Here is a 21,777-nt window from a genome sequence, read left to right as displayed (position 1 = left end):
ATATGCATGCTTTCAGTAGCAGTGTATGATAGAAAATAAATTTGTCCAACACTAATTCTTTAACTTTTACCTATTTTAAAAATTTGGCCGCCTGAGCTTATGCAACTTCATCCAATGTCAATATTGCATAAGAACATGAACAGATTCATGTACCTCTGGAGCATGTGGAGCAAATTAAGCAGTACTATGGTTGTCAATTTGCCAACTCCAAATAGTTAGAACAAGGCTTGATGGCGATACTTATGGTTACTAATACTATAGTTGTCAAAATAAGGTTCCTAACAAATTGAGTTATGATTAAAAATTAGCAAGTGAATGGTCATTCTTATAGTCCAACTGAATAGCAAAATGTTGACATTCAGTGGAAAAACATTGTGAAGTCCTACATCACAAGACGATGGAAGTATATTTAAGTTTTTGGGATTCATGGTGTACTTTGACCCAAGGAACATGTCATGAAAGGACATACCAGGAAAACAAATACCACAGAAATAATGCGCATTGCCCACTTCACAAATTGGGCTATATCAGCATCTACATTGCCATCTTCTGAAAGGACAAATTTCCGCACAATCCAGTATCCTAAAGCTGCTCCTGCTAAGATAATTCCAACTAATAGAAAAACTGAAACCTGTGATCAAGAGAAGGCTAAGACTGTGAGATTTAATAATTTATTAAATGCAATGAAAAATAATAAACAGCACAAACAACAAGAACCATAAAATATGGACATTAACAATTTAATAGATCATTTATTACCATGGTAACGGCAAACATGGTGACATTGACCATGTGCTATTAGACTTATCATGTATATATTAAGGTACATGGATGAGTGTTCTATGACACCACTGCAAGTGGCTTATCAACCATTACAAAATTCTCTCTGCAAAGTATAATCTCATGAATAAGAACATCATGCTAAGTACCAATCTCCATAGTAGTTAAATGCAAATGTGATGCAGAAAATTCACAATATTTTCTGACTTGAAGATGGTTTCAGATCATAAAAGATTAGAAGAATATAAAGCAATCAAATTCTGGGGTTCTCATTTCTCCTCTCAAATTGCATAAAGCAAAAACAAGGTAAGTAGGAAGATCAAACTGATAGATTTCACCTTGTATCAAGGTACATGAACATGTTGCGCTATATAAAACACAGACAAGAGGCAGAATACTCTCTACAAAGTAAAAACTCACAGATAGGAACATCACACTAATTACCACACTCCGTAACATGGTGACATGCAAATGTGAGACAGAAAATTCAAAATATTTTCCTAATTGAAGATGGTTTCAGATCACAAAGAATACCACAACCATTACAGTCTGGGATTTCTCATTTTTCCTCTCTTAATATGAAAGATACTTCTGCAAGGTATAGACTCAAGAATGAGAACATGAAACTAGAGAAAATTCAATAACACAGTGCAGAAAATGTGATGCAGAAAATTTACAATATTTTCCTTATTGAAGACAGTTTCATATCATAAAAGAATATATTCCCTTTAAAAAATATCATAAAATAATATAGAGAAACTACCGACAGGAGTTTCTCATTTTCTCATCTTAGATATGAATTTTAACATTATTGCAATATATAAGCGGTCTAGAAAGATAAAACTAATACACCTAACCTTAATTTTGATTAGAGATAACCACCTCACAAATATATAACTCTGACAAAATCCTACAATCAAAGAGTGGGAAGGGTATGAGTAAAACTGATCGGGGTGCCCAACACACGGTCATTTCTGCCCGCATCGAACATTCTCCCGGCGGGGTGGGGGCCTAGTGGGGGCTGCTATGCGGGGGTGGGCTTGTCCCTTCCTCCCCTCTTTTCCTTTTTTTTAACAAAAAAAAAAAAAGAGATTTTCGCCTAGCACCACATAATAGTCTCCCAATAAGGCAAAAAGGAAGTCCAGGTTCTCACTATAGTTCTACAAAATTTGCCACCCTTACATGTGATGACCCTTCTAATAAACAAAATTTATTCTAAACGATATCACAACAATAGCCATCAAGCTTTGTCCCAACAATATAATTGGCTCTATGAACCCTTAGTGCCAAGTATTTCTATTGAGAGCTTCTCCTGATGTTTTATTGGAGCTTTTTGGGCTTTTCCATATCCTCTCTCTCAACATTTATCCATGCTACCTTAGGTTTGCCCTCCTCTTCCTACATCCTTCAACAACAATTAAAGTAACCCCTTCATTTAAGCTACTTAATATCTTTGTTTTACACACCCAAACCACATTACCGGTACCCAAAAAATATATTCTAAAATAACAGTTAAAAGAATAGACCTCTACTGATAAATGACCTGGTTAACACGTATAAGGGATCTTAGAGTACAATAAAATAAAAATATAAGTTCTTGTAAATTGTGTTCTGGGTCCTGCATCAGTTAATTGATAAAATAAACTAAATGAGAAAGGTTGGTTATCATATAGAGCATAATAGATCCACTGATGCACAGGGATCTTTCAAAGACCTAGATAACTGTTTTTGGTTTTTAGTTATTTAGGCCCTTCATCTTCAATTTGTATACTTTTATTTGTACAATGGAGATTAAAGGATCTAATCTTAAGTTTGGAGGCCTTTGACTAGTCCATGAATCATGATGTGGCAAGTTAAAGCACATTCACACATCAACTTAAGTTGTAGGCCCTTGCAAAGGGCTTGGCCAATGAATAGAAAAAGGACAAAGTAAGAGAAAAAATATAAATAGAGAGATCCCCTTCTCACTTGTGCAACAACTTGCCCCTCCTCACCCACCCATTCCCTTTCAAAAGAAGGGTTAGTTTTGGAATTTTTAGAACTTTGTTAGGTTTTGCTTATAGAGTCTTGAGTTGTATATTGGGCTTGTGCATTGAAAATTGGAAAACTATAAGGTGTTCTCTCTCTTTGGAGTCTCTAGCACTTTGTCTCCATCTCTTCCTGTTAAATCTCTATTTCTCCCTATACTCCACCCATTGTCTTCTCTTTCACATTTCTCATGCCTTCTTTTAATGATTTTGTCACACTCTACAAAAGAAAAAAAAGTTAGGACATACCTGATCTAAATTATTTCTTTGCTTGAAGTTTGTTATAACAGCCCAATGCTAAGATTTTGCATCAGCCCCTCATCACCAACTGATAAGAGAAACCAGATGAAATGGGTTGGCTGCCATCTGCAACTAAAGATAGGTGGTTCTGGTTAGGGATGGCAATGGGTCAGCTATGGTTTGGTCAGCCGATATTCGTACCCACCCTGTAATAGGAAATTCTGTACCCATACCCACCTTGAGTCGAGTCAGTTCGGGTAGAGTAGATGGGGCGGAATGTGGTGGATCAGGTCAGGTCGGGCATAATTTTGAAAAGTTAGAAGCAAGGAAAACAATGGCACAATCTGCTGTTACCTTTGCCAATATAATACATTACAATAAAGAACTTGATTGATATTTAAACTACAACTTGATCACCTCCTGAGAATTATTGGTTCTTTTGATGAATCGACAATGAGAAATAATGGCTCTAGCTTCACAAGCAAGCTCAGGAATTTGAAACCACTAGCACTAGGACTAGTCACGTTCAGTGTAATTTTCATTGTCTTGCTGGCTTTTCTACTATCAGCAATAGATCCCAAAATATGAAGGATATGCTTATAATGTTCCTAATGATCTCATGCTGCAGGCATACTTTATATCACCATAGTGGTCTCCAAATTACCCTCTGAGTCTATAGCAAGAGCCAGAAATAGTTGCTTTCTTTTAATTGGAAATTATGATCCTAGAATCTTGAAAACAGCAGGGTTGTCCTCACAAGCATGGATTTTTTATATAAATATGATTTTTTCTACAGCATGTAGTTCTTATGCAAATATTCATCTAGAAATAGCCCTTCATTTCGGTACATATGCTCCAACACAACAACCCAAAATAATCTTTGCCAAATTTAAGATTTTGTTTTGATTGCTAAATTTTGCCTCAAATACATAGACGACCAGCTTCATTTGTCAGATCTTCGAAGTATAGGACATTGTGAGACAAGCTGAAGCAAATATGTTCACATGATTGCAATAAGCAAATATGAAGTCGATATGTTTACATTGTAAGCATTTTTTACCCAAAGACTAAACCGATTATGCCGCTGTATCTCCGTATTTTCTTCTATTCTGCATCAGCTTCAAAAGAAGACTATAGCATCTCATAATTCATAATAAAAGATCCTTTTTAAAAAGCAATGAGGACTAAATTATTATTTTTCATTTCAACCATTTTTTCTAAAGAACCATCATTTATTCATTCTTCTACGATGCGAGTTCCATTATACCCAATCTTCCATGCGTTGAAAGGTAATCCGACAGCGAAAATATCAAGTTTTACATTCTATTTTCAGCTTGGGAGAAACAGCATTCAAACTTCTAAGTTCTCCGTCTTCAATTAAAATATTGAACATCATAAAACCTAATGAAGTAGACAAATTACAAACCATAACATTGAACAAAATAAGAGTCTAAGACATAGAATTGCTTAATGAGTACAATAGAATGGCAACAAATGCTTGCTCTTCTGGTACTTCATCTTCTATGGTCGAGGCTACTCAACCTATAGAAAAAGACTTTTTTTCTAGCTTTGATTTGTTTGTTAGTAGTGAGAAAAATATTGAGAATGTGAAAGGTAGAGTTGGATCACTACCATGAGGATGGTCAAGAATTGGGGATTTTGATATTTTGTCTTGGTGAAAAAATCATGGGGTCAAGTATCCCACTTTGCAGTTGATTGCAAGAGATATTCTAGCTATTCATGTACCAATAGTTGCTTTAGAGTCGGCTTTTAGCATAAGTGGTAGATTGTTGAAACCACACCATAGTAACTTCATTCCAAAACGGTTGGAGGTATTGGCATGCTCAAAATTGGTTATGGACTGCAATTAAAGGCAAGTAAAATGCTTTTTCCATTTGTTAAGTTTATTTGTTTATTATAGTTATATGTTATATTTATATATTATTGAGTCATGGACTTTATTTTTCTTCATTTTTTAAGGGTCATCTGCACCACCACCACCAGAAGGTAACACAATTCAAATTATCCTTAATGACTAGAAGAAACTTTGGTAATGGACCGTGAGAGAGATTAACGAAGTGAAGGGCTATGAATTACATGCTTAGTTGTTCCTTTTTTTTGTTGATTGTTTTTCTTATTTTAAAGGAGATATGAATTCCTAGAGAACAATATTTTTGTTTGTTTTGTTTTTATTATTGTTGAAAATGAGGTTTTGTGATGTTCTATGTATTAGACTCTTATTTTGTTCAATGTTATGTATTATAATTTGTAATTCATCTACTTCATCAGGTCTTATGATGTCCAATGTTTTAATTGAAGATGGAGAACTTAGGAGTTTGGAAGTTGTTTCTCCCAAGCTAGAAAACAGAATATAAAATTGGATATTTTCATTGTCAGATTGCCTTTCGATGCATGCAAGATTGGGTATAATGGAACTCGCGTTATAGAAGAATGAATAAAAGATGATTCTTTAGAAGAAATGGTTGAAATAAAAAATAACCATTTTAGTCCTCATTGCTTTTTGAAGAGGATTTTTTTTATGAACTATGAGATGCTATAGTCTTTGCTTGAATCTGATGTAGAACAGAAGAAAATTTGGAGATACAGCGATATGATCGGTTTAGTCTTTGGGTAAAAAATGTTTATAATGTAAATATACTTGCTTCATATTTGTTTATTGCAATCATGCAAATATATTTGCTTCAGCTGGCCTTAGTCTGATACTTCGAAAGTCTGACAAATGAAACTGGTCGTCTGTGTATTAGAAATTGTGTTAGTGAGGAGATGAATGATTAGAGGCAAGATTCAGCAATCAAAACAAAATCTTAAACTTGGCAAAGATTATTATGGGTTGTTGTGCTAGAACATGTGGACTAAAATGAAAGGCTATTTCTAGCTGAATATTTGCATAAGAACTGCATGCTGTGGAAAAAATCATATTTATATACAAAATCCATGCTTGTGAGGATAACCTTGTTGTTTTCAAGATTCTAGGATCATAATTTTCAATTAAAAGAAAGCAACCATTTCTGGCTCTTGCTATGGACTCGAGGGTAACTTGGAGAACACCATAATGATATAAAGTAAGCCTACAACATGAGATCGTTAGGAATAGTATAAGCATGTCCTTCATATTTTAGGATCTATTGCTGACGTAGAAAAGCCAGCAAGATAACGGAAATTACACTAAACGTGACTAGTCTAGCAGCCAATAGATTCAAATTGTTGAGCTTGCTTGTGAAGCTAGAGCCATTACTTCTCATTGTTGATTCATCAAAAGAACCAATAATTCTCAGGAGGTGATCAAGTTGCAGTCTAAATATCAATCAAGTTATTTATTGTAATACACCATATTTCCAAAGGAAACAGCAGATTGTACAATTGTTTTCCTTGCTTCTAACTTCAAAATTTTACCCAACCCGCCCTGTCTAATTTACCCAACCCAACCTGCCACAACTCGCACTGTCTACATACCCCAACCCGAGGCAGGTATGAAGTGGGTATAGGTACAAGGTTTCCAATTACAGGGTGGGTACAAGTATTAGTCGACCCAACTGATTGCCATCCCTAACCCCCTTTCCTCTCTCTCTACACATATATATATCCCTCATCCCATTCTCTCCCTTCGGACACCTCTCAGCGGTCCCCCATTCTCTCCTCCTCTCTCTTTCCCCCATCCCATAAGACCCCTCCTAGTGGACCCCTTCTCTCCACACCTCTCTCCCTCCCCACATCCTATACCCTAGCCAGCCCCCCATCTCTCTGCGCCCTAGGGTTCCTACACCTCAGTAGCAAATGATGGCAAACTCGCCTCACTTTTGATTTAGAGCATGGGTGATCTCATCTTTGACCTCACTTCCGATGGAGATCATAGGCGACCTCGTCTTCACTCTCAATGCCCCAGCAAACTCTGACCCAATCCTTAAGAGCGATTTTGGAGGGTCCTCTAATTGACCCAGAATGTAAAGGAGAAGTCTTGGTTAGCTCGTCTTCTCTTCGCCTCCCTCCCTCTCTCCCTCTCCTCCCTGTCCCTCTCCCCATCCCCCATCCCATGCCAAGCAACCCCACTGCAAAAGCTCCATTCCCCACCTTAGCCACTCCTAGTGATGACATCGAGAATGCTTATGTTGAGGGTGGAAACATTGAGCTCGTATCTAGGCTTGGATCAGGCCTACTCGAGCTTGATTCAATCAGGCCCATTTGGGCTTCAAGCTAGCCTTGTTCGGGCTTGGGTTGGGCTTAACTTGCCCTTGGAATATATTTTTGGGCTTAGGCCCAACCAAAATCCTGAATATGTTTTCGAGTTGGGCTCAGGCATGAGAAAAGCCTGCCTAAGCCTCCCTATCTCTCACACAAATATCTTTGGCATATGACATAAAAACATATGAGACATGCTTCCCAATCCCCACATGCCCAATCATGCTTAACGATGCTCTAACTACAAGTATATTTAGGGTGAGAGATTTTTGTTGTTTTTGCATTGCTTTTATTTTCTCTTCTCTATTTTTTTGATAGTAGCTGCAGGCTGCATTTCCCTCTATTCTTGATACTTATAGAGTCAAATGCAACTCTACAAGAGACTTGATTGATAAATAGGTCTACAATCATCAAATGTTAATATAAATATAAATAATAATTGATTATATTTATTAATGATAGTGCTCATATTTAATGCACTTACTTAATAAAGTACAATACCAATATATATTAGAGCCCCACCTTGGGCTCAAACCACCTGCCATGGTGCTCACCACTGTTGAATGCCATGAAGCACCTCAATCGCTATGTACCTACCAATCACTTTTTTTAGAATTGGTCCCACAAGGAAATCACCTTCAATATGGTCCAAATGAAAGCCGAGAGATCAGAAACTTCATCTATGACAATTTAAGGTCAATGCAACATATCAATAAGAAACATCATTCAACTCACTTTGCAGGAGGTTATTTTTCAAGGCCTAAAAATCATCTATAGATATCTTTTAGGAGTAACTCAGTTTTGAGATCCCTCACAACGGTTAGCATAATTAAAACATTGGCAAAGATTTACAAGAAACAGGAGTCCACTAAATTCCTCATGACACCTGTCATACTATGGAAAACTAATACAACTACAAAACAGATCATAAGTGACAAAGGATATCCATCTTATAACCCAGGGAACAGATAATATTTGCAGATGATAATAGATTTAGTTTTATGGGAAGATGTACTAATTTTCAACTAACTCCAATGTTCTGCGACAAACATCGCACAATTAGAAGATTCTCCCACCTTTTGTAATACTAGAGGAACATATAAAGAACTAAAAGCAAATCAAAGTAACCCTAAGCATAGAATAGCAGCAGCATAAATTTTGGAATAAACATTCAAATGCAAGCAGACTATCCTGATTTATATACAAGTGACAAAAAAATTACAACTAATACTACTCAACATAAAGAGAATACAAACATAAATCACGTACAGGGTTATGCATCTCTTCACTCAGCCCAAAATTCACAAGAATGGAGTTGACCACTGTGGAGAAATAGTGTGCAATATAGGAACCGACACCAAGCTGGTAAAAGAAGAAAATTGAGGCCCTATAATTAGAGGGAGAAACCTAAAATGTGATTATTAACTTTAGTTAGAAGAAAAAAGGAGAAAAAACAAACTTCACTATAATATGGCAGCACATTACCACAGATCCATAAATTGTTAGGTACAGGATGTTTTTCCTGCCCATGGGTAGTAACTTCATCCCCTACATCAAAAGTTTTAAGATTAAAATTAATAATAAGGATAAAAGACGTAGTATTCCCAAAAGCAGAACACAAGACACAATGGCAACTACCATTTCTGCACAGTTGTAAAAGAGGACAGGTTTTGAGAAAAGAATAGTAACAATCACCCATGCTCCAGCAAATTATATGAAAATATCTTGTGCCTAAACAAGTGAAGAGGCTTTTTCCAAATGAAATTTCACAAGAACAATATATCGATAGATAAATAAGATCTGCAAAACACTAATAGCTATCAGGAACCAACCTTAATAGGTCAAATAAGGCCCAAGGCTTGACAAAAATCCAGTCTAAGTTATCTTACTAGAGCTAGTTAAACAACATAATTAAAGGATATAGTAACAGTCCTAATCAAGGTCCGCTGAACCGGGATCGAGATCCGCCGAACCAGGCTGAATGGAGCCCGGTTTGGCTCGGTATCGGCCCGGTTCGGCCCATACTGAGCCGACCTAGTGGAGGACCAAGTCGGCTCACTTATTTTTTCGGAACTGGCTCCGAACTGGCCGGAACTGATTTCGAACCGATAGAAACCGGCCGGAACCGATCGCAAACCGCCCAGACTCGGTCCAAACCGGTGCGAACATCTAGTTCGCACCGCATCGAACCGGTTCTGAACCGCCCCCCTTCCCTCCTCTCTTCCTTTTGTTTTAAAGGCTGGTTGGAAGGCCCAAGAAACTCTAGTTGGGAAGGCCCGAGAAGTTTCTCGGCCCTTCCTAACATATCCGAATACCCCCTTCCCCACAGCAAAAAATGCGCAGATTTAATAGAAGAAGGATTCAACCATAAATAAGATATGCTTCCTCTCTCTTGTCTTATTTTCTCTTTTTTTTTTTGACGCACAAAAGTATCTTGAAATTTGGAAAATAAGAAAAAATCATGCCAAAATTTTTGATTTTGCCTTGATGTTATGATATGTTGTAGATCTATGGATGATCTACACAATGACATAAAATTTTTTAATTTTAAAAATTTAAAAATATATTTTTGATTAAAAAATAAATAAAATAAAATTCAAAATAACTGCAAAATCAGAAGCGTATTTAGAAATATGCAATTCAAGAATAATATAAAATCAGAAGCATATTTAAGGGTATGTAAGCTACTCTCTAGCTAAATTTGGTGCCCATTTATTCAAGTTTTAATACGATCATTTGCATAGTGGCTTAAATTTGATGCATGCCTACAACCCTAAAAAAATATATGTAACATCCATTGTACGATTCTATGTGAATCTGAGCTCAAATTAATTTTTTAAATATTTATATTTAAAAATTATTTTTTAATTTAAAAAATAATTAAAAATATATAATTAATACCAAAAATTATGAAAAATTAGTAGTACGAATACATATTTAAGAAGTATTTTCTGAAGTAAAAAAATATATTTTTTATGAATTTATGGTATTTAAACATATTTTTTATTGAAAAATTATTAAAAATATAAAAATATATAAATAAATATGAAAATATTCCACGTATCCTTCCAACTAATTAACCACAACCACAAGGATCACTGGAAAGTCGGTCATCATATGACTTCTTGTCTGAAACATTTTCTTAAAGATATGATTGAGAGATGCTTAAACGAGGCTACCACGCTATCTGGTCGACTCAATTAGGAGGGCGACATCCATCCTCTCAACATAACCAGGCACAGAGAGGCACGAAGGATAAGCAGGCAACGACTCAGCGCACCAATAGAGGGTGAAGAGAATTAGCCAGTTTACTTACATTCAGAGACCAGGAGCAATAGTGATAATATTTCCGGTGGTCATGGATCTGCTGGCCAAAGAGAGTGGAGGACATAAGACCACCGTTTATAATACAACCGCAGGGTGGTCTTTGATTACCGGCGAGTCCCAGTTTACACATGCTATATAGAACAGGGACTATGGTGCATGATCTAGTAGAGCCCGCGATGATACAATTGCATATAGGAGACGGGCTCCTCGAAGTCATTCAAGAGAACACGATGAGCTACAGATGATCTCGTACGTAGAGTAGAATCCATAAACGTATCGGATTTCGAATCGTATAATAGATCCTACATGCAGTCTATGACCCATACGGATATGAATATGAATACGGTGCGTCTGAAGCATCGCCTTCTAGTGGCTATTACCCTACACAGCCTAGAGTATCTTATGGGTCAAATTTTGCTGCCAACATAATCGGATGGATCCTCATAGCCGTTTTATCAGCCAGAGGATACCTCTCAGAGCCACAACTTCAGCGAGAGATCCAAGAGTGCTTATAACCTAGAGTGTGCTCCTCATAGAATGAACATACAAGACTACGATGCCACTTGGTTGATGTGGCTTCTGACTATGCTAATGATCCGGATATCTACGAGAAGCATCGCCACTTAACGGAATTTTAGATATCAGTATGTATATTGTACTTTAAATATATTTAATTGATTGTATTATTTTATATTTTTCACCTCACTAGTTAATTTTAGAATATTTAATGTTGCTTCTTATAGCGTACAACATCTCACTTATCATTTTACATAATGCATCACTTTCAAACAACAGAATGCATTATTTAGGTATATTAGAATTATAGAAATATCAAAAAAATCAAATTATACTTAAAATAATTGAAAAAGTTGAAAGAAATTGATTACCAATTAATCAAACTTGAAAAACTTAACAAAAAAAAATAGGCATGCCGATTCGGAACCAGCACGCCCAAACGTACTATGTGATGGAACGGTACCGAACAGGTACCATACCGACTCGCCCGCCAACCAATATGGGTACCAGTACTGATTTGGCGGACCTTGGTACTGATGATACTTGTTAACAGTATCCATTCATCTTAACAAGAAAAAGTTATCAGAAATACTGAAGAAAGTCTAAAAAAGAATGAAGAACATGACTATAGATTTTGTGATCATATTTCTAGTAACAAAGTTTGATCTCGACCTTGACTAGGCATAGTACCTGAAACAGAATAATCAAGACAACAAGCAGAATCCCGAGAGCCATTGAACTGCTATAGTAGAATGGCACCCAATTACTTATAATTGGTGCTGAAAGCAGCAGAAGAAATCCAAAACCAAGGAAAGCCAAACGCCATTGTTGAAACTCTGCATATGAAGAAGCAAAAAAAAAAAATCAGGTTTCAAAAACAAATTGCCTCCATGATAAGAACAGCTTAGGAATAAGTTAAAGATAGCCATTTATAACTCATTTTATAAATTGACAAGATAAATTACAAAGGAACATTTTACCTTCCTCAATGGAGATAGTGCATGAAGTAGATGTTTTATCCTTAAAATTAACATCAACGTATCGGTTCTCGTAAGGTGATATCACAGTACTCCATTGACCCTTTTGAAGAGTTTCCCATTCATCGATCTCACATTGGCACAATCCAATAGAAACGTTTCTGCAAACATTCCAAAGAACAATATTGAAACAATTAGTAAAGTGTAGCTATTATAAAGGGCAGTCCAATGCACAAGGCTCCCGCAGCCTTACCCCTGCATGGGGAGAGGCTATTTCCATGTTTTGAAAGATGATCTCCAGGCCACAACCTTACCATTGCGCAAAGGCACGCCCTCTAAAGTGTAGCAATAGTAATTCTTTAAAACTGTAGTTCTATCAAAGATATACTAAAAAATGTGGTTGTAAATACTTGTAATATTTGCATTACTTTGTTTATCAATACATAAATGTATATATATTTGTAGTACTTTTGTCAAATATGTTTTGGACACCAAAGAAGTCAAAAATATAACATACCGGAGGAAGCAAACCTCAATTTTTCCATGAAGTCTTTCAGGAAGTGCTTCTGAAACTTTCAATGTAACACGTCTAGAATTAGCATAGCTCCCGAGGCTTAACCTTGATACGCCAGTGATGTGAACTCGCTCACACAAATATCCAGCACGGGGCATGGGAACAAAGTGTACGATTGGGTTTCCAAGATTAACATCTGTGATCCCATGAATCCAAGATATCAAGTACCGAACGAAAATTTACATTTCAATCTCAATTTAAAGCAAAGGCTACAGAGAATATTAAGTATGATATAAAGGACTGACAAAAGATAGAGAAAGAACATGCTTAATTTGCAAAGACTGAATCTTCATAAGCATATAACAGGTTCAAATAAAAATTTGCAAAATAACCAGCAAGATACAAGTCACTGCCAGCACTAACAAGATGTAATTGATTAGGCACCATACAAGATATTCCTGGTCAACTTTAGGAGCAAAGCAGCCAACCAAAATTTAGACTACAGTATAAAGATGACTTAAAGAGGCAACAGCACTCACAAATTTGTCCAAAGCATTGCAGTTGGGTGGTTGGCAAGGATGTAAAGCATCACAGACAATTATTTTTCCATGGGAGGGAGGGGGAGGGATAAACATTTAGCGGTGTGGTGCAAAAATTGCCGATATTGAAGAGAAAGAACTACACCGATGGACTCAATTAGAAAACTTCAAGCATCTGGAAAAAAAGTAAATAACTAACCAAAGGTTGTAATTCATCCAATGAGACAATTTGCTCAACTGTTTGAGCTTCTAAATGCATTTAACAAACTAAAACAGAATGATCAAATTTACATCTCAAAAATCTTTTTAAGCCAACTGCCAATCTAGTGATGTCATTAATGAAGATGAACCAAGACCCTTCAAAAATGACAATTGGGTGATATATTAGTTGTAGCAACCTGTTTGTTCGGTATACCAGATTAGGTTCCAGAAATCTGGTTATTGTCCACATATCAAGGATGTCAACTATCTCAAACACTTCAATTAAAAGATATACATCCAAAGAATCAAGACTTGGGGGACATGGATTTGAATATCCACATAAGCAATAGAGCACAAAAAAATATATAATGATTGGTAAGATTGCTTGGGCAGTTTTAGTAACTATTTAGCTTTTTAAGAGAATTTTGGACCAATCTTTCAGGCCATGCAACATAAGTCTTTTACTGATCTTGTAATAAAAGAAAACATAACTATATCCATTTCCAATATAATCTGTGTGCACCAGTGGCTTCTTTGTAGCAGTAATATGCAGTCACTTATAAGTTCCTTCGTATGTCTTAAGTAGTAACATAAAACATTCCACATTATCGACCATTTGAGCCCAATAGTAATTTTTAAAATCCAGAAAAATCATATTGACTCCTCCAAGATAGTTGACAAGAATACCCCATATAACTAGCAATTATCAAATAATGAAAAGATTCTCAAAAAATTCAATATGGCAACATTAAAAATATCAAGTTGGCATCTCTCCAAAATCCACATCTTCTTTTCCTTTTTGTTTGTGTGCATGTGAAGATGTTGAACCACTAAATCAAAAAGTTTATGGACTCAAAATAAGTGGGAAGTCTTCCACCACACTCATTACCAAAGCCATTGTTTTGCTTCAGCAGAGCAATCAAAAAATAATCAAAAGCCCAAAGTCATAATTTGCAAATTTTGTTTCCCATAGACAGGGATAAGAAGCTTACTCTCAACTTTAGTTATCCAAACAATCACTACTACACCTTATGATAGAGCAAGCCCTACCACGTGAGTAACCCTATTTAACTTAAAACTAGCCTGTGTTTATCCTTATGTCAGTTGTTAGATTTGTTCCTTATGAACTAAGGAGAGTTGTGGTTTGGAAGTTTCCCCACTGAAACAAAATGAAAAAGAAATAAAATGGGATAATAAAAAGAGAAATCATCAACAAACCTATCAAATAGACTTCCTCCTTTGTGCAGACTCTTTTTCAGGAGTTCCACCGCCCATATTTTTCAGGAGAAAGCATTAACAGACCTCCTCCCTTTCCCCCTGTTTATTTTCCCTTGTTCTTGTCACCCAGATTTGGAATAAAAATCTGAAGTTAAATCGGTGAAACAATGTTTGAGAAAGAATGAACATGCGTACTCCAGAACTCAAGAGCCATGTCTGCATTGTGAATGAAGGCTGGAAAGGAATAGAAACTCCAGCTTTGTGTTCATGATGTTTGATTTGCCAACACATAACATAATCATATTTTTATGAAATCACCATTCCCTTAACTGGACGAATTGTGATTCCAATATTACATGGGAAGAATTGTTATTTTCATTCATAACAGTAAGAAAGAATGATATTTTTAATATAAAATGTTCAAAGTACGAAATGGAAAGGAACAATATCTTTGGTATGGACTAGTTAGTGGTATTTATGCTATAAAATAAGAATGAATGATTTGATTAGGATTTGAATATAAAAGGCATCACGTAACATTGCTATTCTTCAGTTAAAAATATATTTAAATTCAAGGACGACAGAACTCGTACTGGGCACCGTACTAGTTGTTCGACAGAACGAGTCAGTACGGCCTGCGTTGTGCTGTGCCGAGCCCATACCGATGCATCTTTTACGGTGGAGGAGAAGGAGAATGAGAGAGGAAAAGAGAGAGTGCGGGGGAAGGTGGGAGAGGAAGAGGAGAAAAGAGAGAGGTTGGCCAAGGCCGGCCGGCGTAGGCCGAAGAGTCTCTGAGCGAAGGAGGCGGAGGCCGGGGAGATGCGGAGGCAGGGCTCCACCTTCGGTCCCCTGTTTCGAAATAAGGGCTCCTTTTATTTTTGAATTTTTTAAGTTGACGTCGGCAAACCCATTGCCGACTTTACTTATCTTTTTTAATTTAGGCTCGGAGGTGGAGCCTGGCCTCCACGTCTCCTTCGCCTCCTCTACACGGAGGCTTTCTGGCCTCCACCAGCCGGCCTCTCTTTCTCTCTCCCCCTCTCCCTCCCTTCCCCACTCTCTCTCTCTCTTTCTCATCTCCTTCTTCCCCTCCAACGAGGCGTCTCAGTTTCAATGGTGGAACCGTCCCAGTCCGCCGCCGATACAGCCCAAAATGCCCCGAACCGGGTGATTCGGGATGGTTCTACAGACCTTGTTTAAATTATTAAAAAATTAATTCCATTCAAGAATATAATTGGCTAACGCAAAGATTAAAATGGAATCGCCTTTCCTTGACTATGTATTCCTTCATTTCATTCCTAAACAATGGAATAGTAACATTAATTCGAGTTCCTTGTTTTTATGGATCAAAGTGGACCCTCGAATATGGATAGAGTATCTAACTAAAATCTCCATATCCACATCTATCCAAAAAAAACATGGATAAGGATGTTGATAGGCAATAATCCAATCCATATCTTTTTATCCATTTCTATTTGCAATATCATTGTCCATATAGTTATATATTTGATCTGGTGATTCATAAAATTTAACTATCTTATTTATATCATCATCTAGATTCGTGCTGTCAATACTCAATTTTTGGGTGTGTGTATAGATATACATATGTATATATCAATTTAAAACAAATATAGATATAAATTTCAATATCCAGTTAATATCCATATCTATATCAATATTCATCAAATAAAAATAGCTATGGATATGGATATACTAATACTCAATCTGTATTTGATCAGTTAAAGCCCTACTTATTTCCCATCCCCATTCCATCGTGATTCTCATTCTGTTCTACTTATTCCTACGAACCAAACATGACAGAAAGGTCTCCAAGCAAATGGAATTGTGAGACAAGACATCAATGACAGGTTGCTGGTTGTTATTAGTCAATAAGAAAGATCCTATAATTCCAAAGACTGAGCAACCCTGCATGTCCCATATGTTTCCAACATCCCGAGAAGCACAACTCATGATTTTAGGGATATCAATCCATCTAAAATACCACACCAATTCAAGATTTGTTGAAATTCTAAAACTAGCCCACCAAAAGAACAAACTCCACAAGTTTACAAAAGAAGGGAGCAACATAATACATAATTAGTCAAACCCTAGTCCAATATAGCAAAAATCGGATACTTGAAGTGGTAATAGTCACACCAAAACCTCCACAGCTTGGCTATTGAACAAACTACCTCAAAGGTTCCAAAATTATGTCGCACCTAAAAGAAGGATAAACCACCAGGAAATTAAAGAAACACATAAGAAGAACTCCAAAAACAAAAGAATATGCATGCCAATCTTAGGTCACAGGTTACGAACATGCAAACCAAGAATTTGGTAGCCAAATGAATATCCTTAACAAAAGTCTCCATGAAATAGAGCTTCTCCTTAGGCTGCAATCTGATTGCAAAATTAGTGAACCTAGAGAAAATGGATTAGTTTGCTCCTAACACACTTTTCTCCAAAATAAAACACACCAACCTATATGGTGGAATAGTTTACTCCAGATTAGGTAGAAAGTAGCTTACCATCTTTTTTCAAATGTTCATTGTGCCTTCGGAATAAATTGGTTAGTTGTCAACAGGTTTAAAGTGAAAAATGGATTAAAGGAATCTTTGTTCCATCCATGATATGACGTACAATATCAAACCAAACGGTATGAGACGTACCATAGCATACCAGCCCGGTATCGGTACACAGTACAGGGGGTGTACCGACCCTCAGTACGCTGAACCAGCCCTGTACCATACCGTATCGACACAGTAATAGTGTAGCAACAGTATGGAGCCCAGTACCCAGACGCCATACCTTGGTTCCATCTAACTCTCCTTGAAGCCCAAACCAAATGCAATCTTAAAGATTCAAGCATTTCTTTTGACCTAACATCTCCAATAAAACCTTTGATGATCTTAATTACACCAATACTTTCTAAATCAATGTTAGAACCTCTCAAGAAACAAATAAGAATTTCCCAAGGGTGAGATGATAGTTCCCAGAGAACTCGTTGGCAATCAAGTTCTTTTAAAAATATTATGGCAATAAGAGAAAATATTTGCTTCTGGAAAAAATCCTTTAATAGATTCCAAAGGAAAAAAATACAACCATATCATTTTAGACTTACCTATCTTATTGCAAGGGGTAGCCAAGCAGTATATGTAAGGCATCCATAGGGAAGACAACACACTATTTCTAATATCAAAATCTTCCACCACAAAAATACAAAAGATACTAGTAAATATTTGAGACCCTCACAAGCTATGTGTTTCTCACATTTAAAGTACAACTTTCCAACCATTTCTGCAACAATCTGCAATTATATATCCATAAGTTCTTGTATTAATCAGCCGATTGACACCTGGACCAGGGATCACACAAAATGTGTGAAAATATTGCAGTTATATCCAAACTCTATATTTACAGCTAGAAAACTCCAGTAATGACATAATTTAGCCCTCCACTAACAAGAAAAGAATTCTTATTGGATCTTATTTTCATGATTACTTTCATAACTAATTGTCAGAATTAACATCTGAAAAACAACAAAAGGGTTGGGGGAATCAGTTCAGTAGGAATTTTTGATTAAGGCTATGAAGTTGTTCTGTTCTTTCCCTATGTTGTTTAATTTTGCCTTTGAACATACACAGACATGCCTAAGGACTATATAGATTGGAAGTCGGATCGTGTGGGGGATCCTATTGTCGAATGAATATTACAAAAGAAAATACAAGAAGATAACACAAATTATTAGGAAAGACTAATGAGGCATGGTAACTTTTTGCATGTGCTTTTAACTGATTCCCCATCATCTTGTTAAAAAAATTCAAAAAAAAAAAAAGAAAAAGAAAAAGCCAAACCTTTCAACAATGTGGAGAAAACTGTTTCCATATTATCACTTCCCTTGTTTTGCCGTTCCTTTTTGAGGTTTTAACAGATTCTGCAAAATCTAAAAAAAAAAAATATTGGGGGGTTATTTTTGAAGGGAGAGTTCTGCTAAGATGTTTCTCTCTGACCCCTGTCCAAGATCCATCATATAAATCATGACACACAGAGACATGGTACTTTTGATCTGCTTGATTTGGAAGACCGATCAACCAAATTCTAAGAGACTTATCAAAAAAACTGCTGAAAAGAAAATAAGAAAAAACAGAACCAGATTAACCCGTATAAGCAGGACCAAATTCGGAAGCAAGAATGAACATAAAGGACAAGGTAGGGTAGGGTAGGATTGACGACGACTTCCTAAGACTTGCTAAGGTGGCGACAATCTCGACAACTTACTCTCCGCCAACTCAAAAGAAATAGCGACTAACATGGCCAGAACTGCCCTAAAACATCCTGAAACGTCATAAACTAGACAATGTGTGATTCGTTCGGAAACTGCATGAGTAACATCAAGAGCCTGGCAACTTCATAAACCCTAGAGAAGTCAAGCCAGCTGCGGGAAGAATCCCAATCCATGGAGCGGCGAAATCAAGGTAACGAAGCGCATCTATTTTTAGGCCTGAAAATTTTGAATTAAACTATTTGGAGCGTTTTTTCCTTTTTTTTTTTAATTTCTCTTCATCTTCTCCTCTTAAATAAATAAGAAGAGGAAGAAAAGTACCTTTGAAAGGAGTCGTCTGCTGTTGTTGGCTCGAAGAGAGGAAAAGGAGTGGGATGAGTGACAGAAGGAAGAGGAGGAGATAGGAATGAACAGTGCAGCCTCCCATCTCCGTTCTCTCGCTCTTCGCCGCTGCCACGCTAGAAAGAGAAAGAGGGGCGGCGCAAGGAGGTGTCGCTTTCTCCTTCCTCTGCTTAAATGAAAACAAGTAATAAATGAATAAATAAATAAATAAATGTTATTATTATTATTATTTAGAAAAAAAGCGAAAAAAGGGAAAGACAATTTGCTGGGTTTGTCGCGGGGCCGTCTGGGCCAAAATTCAAACCCTTCCGATGAAAAGGCGTCTTCCTTGCCAAGCTAAATCGCGAAGGGAAATACAATAATCAGGACTTATGCGGGATTTGAAGACATGGTGATGCATCTCCTGCTTATCATTTGGCTGCGGTGGGTGTTCCTGAGCACCGTCATTTGGATGTCTTTTTCCAGGAATTCTTTTGGAGGTCTTGAATTCCAGAAAAACCATGGTATGAGTAATTTTTTCTTCTGTTGATTCAAACATTTGCTTTGGTAGTCTTTTCCATTTCAATAGCTTTATGAGAAAACCATAAGATCGCTAGTTTTCATATTTTCATACTAAAATTCGGACACCAAATAAATCATACGCGGAGATTTGTATGGCATACCACCGGCCTGTGGTCGAAATTTGAAGGTAGGTTCGGGTTCAATTATCTTAAACCTTCAAGGTTTTTTGAGATCATGAAATGCTATCTAAATCTTCTGTAAAAACTAAAACAAAGTAAAGAAAAGATAATATGAAAGATATCATTGTTGTGAAAAGGTTCTACTGCTTTCATTACAAATAAGTTTTTGCACTTAACCATCTTCTCATATGGTTACAAGTAATGATCATTTATTTCCTACTTGTTAGTCAGACTACTTCAAACCAAGCCCATGTGATAAACCCATCGTCGACCTCATCCAAACAAATCGTGTAGCCAACTCTGTTTCATTACTCTGTTTCGTTCTTATCAAAACAGAGCAATCTCCATTGTAACCGTGGGGCTGTAACTCTTTATTTAAATGAAAGCAAACCTCACCGAAGGCAACGTAGAGGAGTTCATCTATTCGTGAGCCATTTTCCTTTCTCCCTGAGGTTTCAAAACCTCAACATGGTATCAGAGCTTTAAAGGATTAACTTCCGCCTCTGATCCCTTTTTTTTTCTTTTTCTTTTTCTCTCTTCTTCCCACTCCTATGGTGGTTGGTCAATGTCTCTCTGCCACTGGTTCTCCTTATTCAGATCCTACCACCTTTCGCAGCATTGTTGGTGCTCTTTAGTATTTGACACTTAGTCACCCTGATCTTTATCAAAGTGTCAATTCTGTTTGTCAACATATGCATTCTCCCACTGAAGATCACTTTCGAACTGTTTAGCATATTCTTCGCTATGTCAAGGGCACTATCACTTCTGGTCTATCTCTTTCTATGACCTCTTGTATGGATCTTCTTACTTATACTGATGCTGATTGGGCTGGTTGTTCGAACACCAGTCGCTCTATGTCTGGGTTTGCTATCTTTCTTGGTCGCAACTTAATCTCCTAGAGTGCTAAGAAACAGCATACTGTTGCCCGTTCAAGTGTTGAATCTGAGTACCGAGCATTGGCCACTATTACTGCTGAAGTGGTTTGGATTACTCATCTATTGCAGGATCTTTAAGTTTCTTTGCCACAGCCTCCGCTCATTCTATGTGATAACCGAAATGCGATCTTCATGGCCTCTAATCTTGTTACACAGCCACGATCCAAACACATTGCTCTGGATTATCATTTTGTTCGCGAACTTATTTTTGCTGGCAAAATCGTGCTTCAGTTTATTCCCTCTACACTTCAGATTGCTGATATATTTACCAAGAGCCTGCCATGGTCTTAGTTCCTCCATCTTCGTTCCAAGCTCATCATCGACACCTCTATGCTTCGCTTGTAGGGGGATGTTAGTCAGACTACTTCAAACCAAACCCATGTGACAAACCCATCGTCGACCTCATCCAAACAAACCGTATAACCAACTCTGTTTTATTACTCTGTTTTGTTCTTATCAAAACAGAGCAATCTCCATTGTAACAGTGGGGCTATAACTCTTTATTTAAATGAAAGCAGACCTCACTGAAGGTAAGGCAGAGGAGTTCATCTATTCATTAGCCATTTTCTTCCTTCCTCCCTGAGGTTTCAAAACCTTAACACTACTTACCCACTTTACTATTTCTAGCTGATTATGTCCCGAAACATGCGGTAAGTGGATCTCTTCCACCCAAATCTATCATTGAACCTTGATATTGTCCAATCCATTTATTGGGCATACTTACCATATGATTAATTTAATCAAGTTGGTCCATTGGCGACATATGGATATATGGTACAAGCAATGCCTCCCACATCCTACTATTCAATGATCAGGAAGATGATAGGATGTAACCGATATCAACTTTTATTTTGGCAAAAGTGCACTACGAGGATTCTACCTTATTGGCTTGATTTGGATATGGCCTTGAAGATAATATTCAAGTTATTTACTTCAATTGTACCCTCAGGTTCAGATGCCAAATTGAGCCAAACCTCTTACCAATATAAGAATGAAATCCTACTT

General features: G+C 36.9%; 1 protein-coding gene across 19 annotated transcripts in view; it reads right to left on the bottom strand.

The window, feature by feature from the left end:
• LOC103718839 (guanosine-3',5'-bis (diphosphate) 3'-pyrophosphohydrolase, putative (DUF2215)) overlaps nt 1-19,782 on the bottom strand; it is a 41,385-nt gene extending 21,603 nt beyond the window's left edge. For 2 of the 19 annotated variants that reach the window (XM_088704186.2, XM_088704189.2), the window contains exons 1-7: nt 19,137-19,298; nt 12,596-12,774; nt 12,068-12,225; nt 11,778-11,923; nt 8,730-8,792; nt 8,514-8,606; nt 470-631 (exon numbers count right to left, since the gene is read on the bottom strand). In XM_088704186.2, coding sequence (XP_088560312.2) covers nt 470-631; nt 8,514-8,606; nt 8,730-8,792; nt 11,778-11,923; nt 12,068-12,225; nt 12,596-12,609 — 636 coding nt within the window. In that variant the 5' untranslated portion in view covers nt 12,610-12,774; nt 19,137-19,298. Of the gene's footprint in view, nt 1-469; nt 632-8,513; nt 8,652-8,729; nt 8,793-11,777; nt 11,924-12,067; nt 12,226-12,317; nt 12,400-12,581; nt 12,775-14,536; nt 14,682-17,803; nt 17,889-18,387; nt 18,477-19,136 lie in introns of those variants that run through there. The other 17 variants (XM_088704190.2, XM_039131991.3, XM_088704180.2 and 14 more) reach the window with 17 other exon arrangements.
• Nucleotides 19,783-21,777: the final 1,995 nt, after the last annotated feature.

Source organism: Phoenix dactylifera, chromosome 9 (assembly GCF_051530095.1).
Source record: "Phoenix dactylifera cultivar Ajwa chromosome 9, Ajwa_hap1_PhDact_Kaust_v1.1, whole genome shotgun sequence".
In the NCBI taxonomy this organism is placed as follows: domain Eukaryota; kingdom Viridiplantae; phylum Streptophyta; class Magnoliopsida; order Arecales; family Arecaceae; genus Phoenix; species Phoenix dactylifera.
This window is presented reverse-complemented; position numbering and strand designations above follow the sequence as displayed.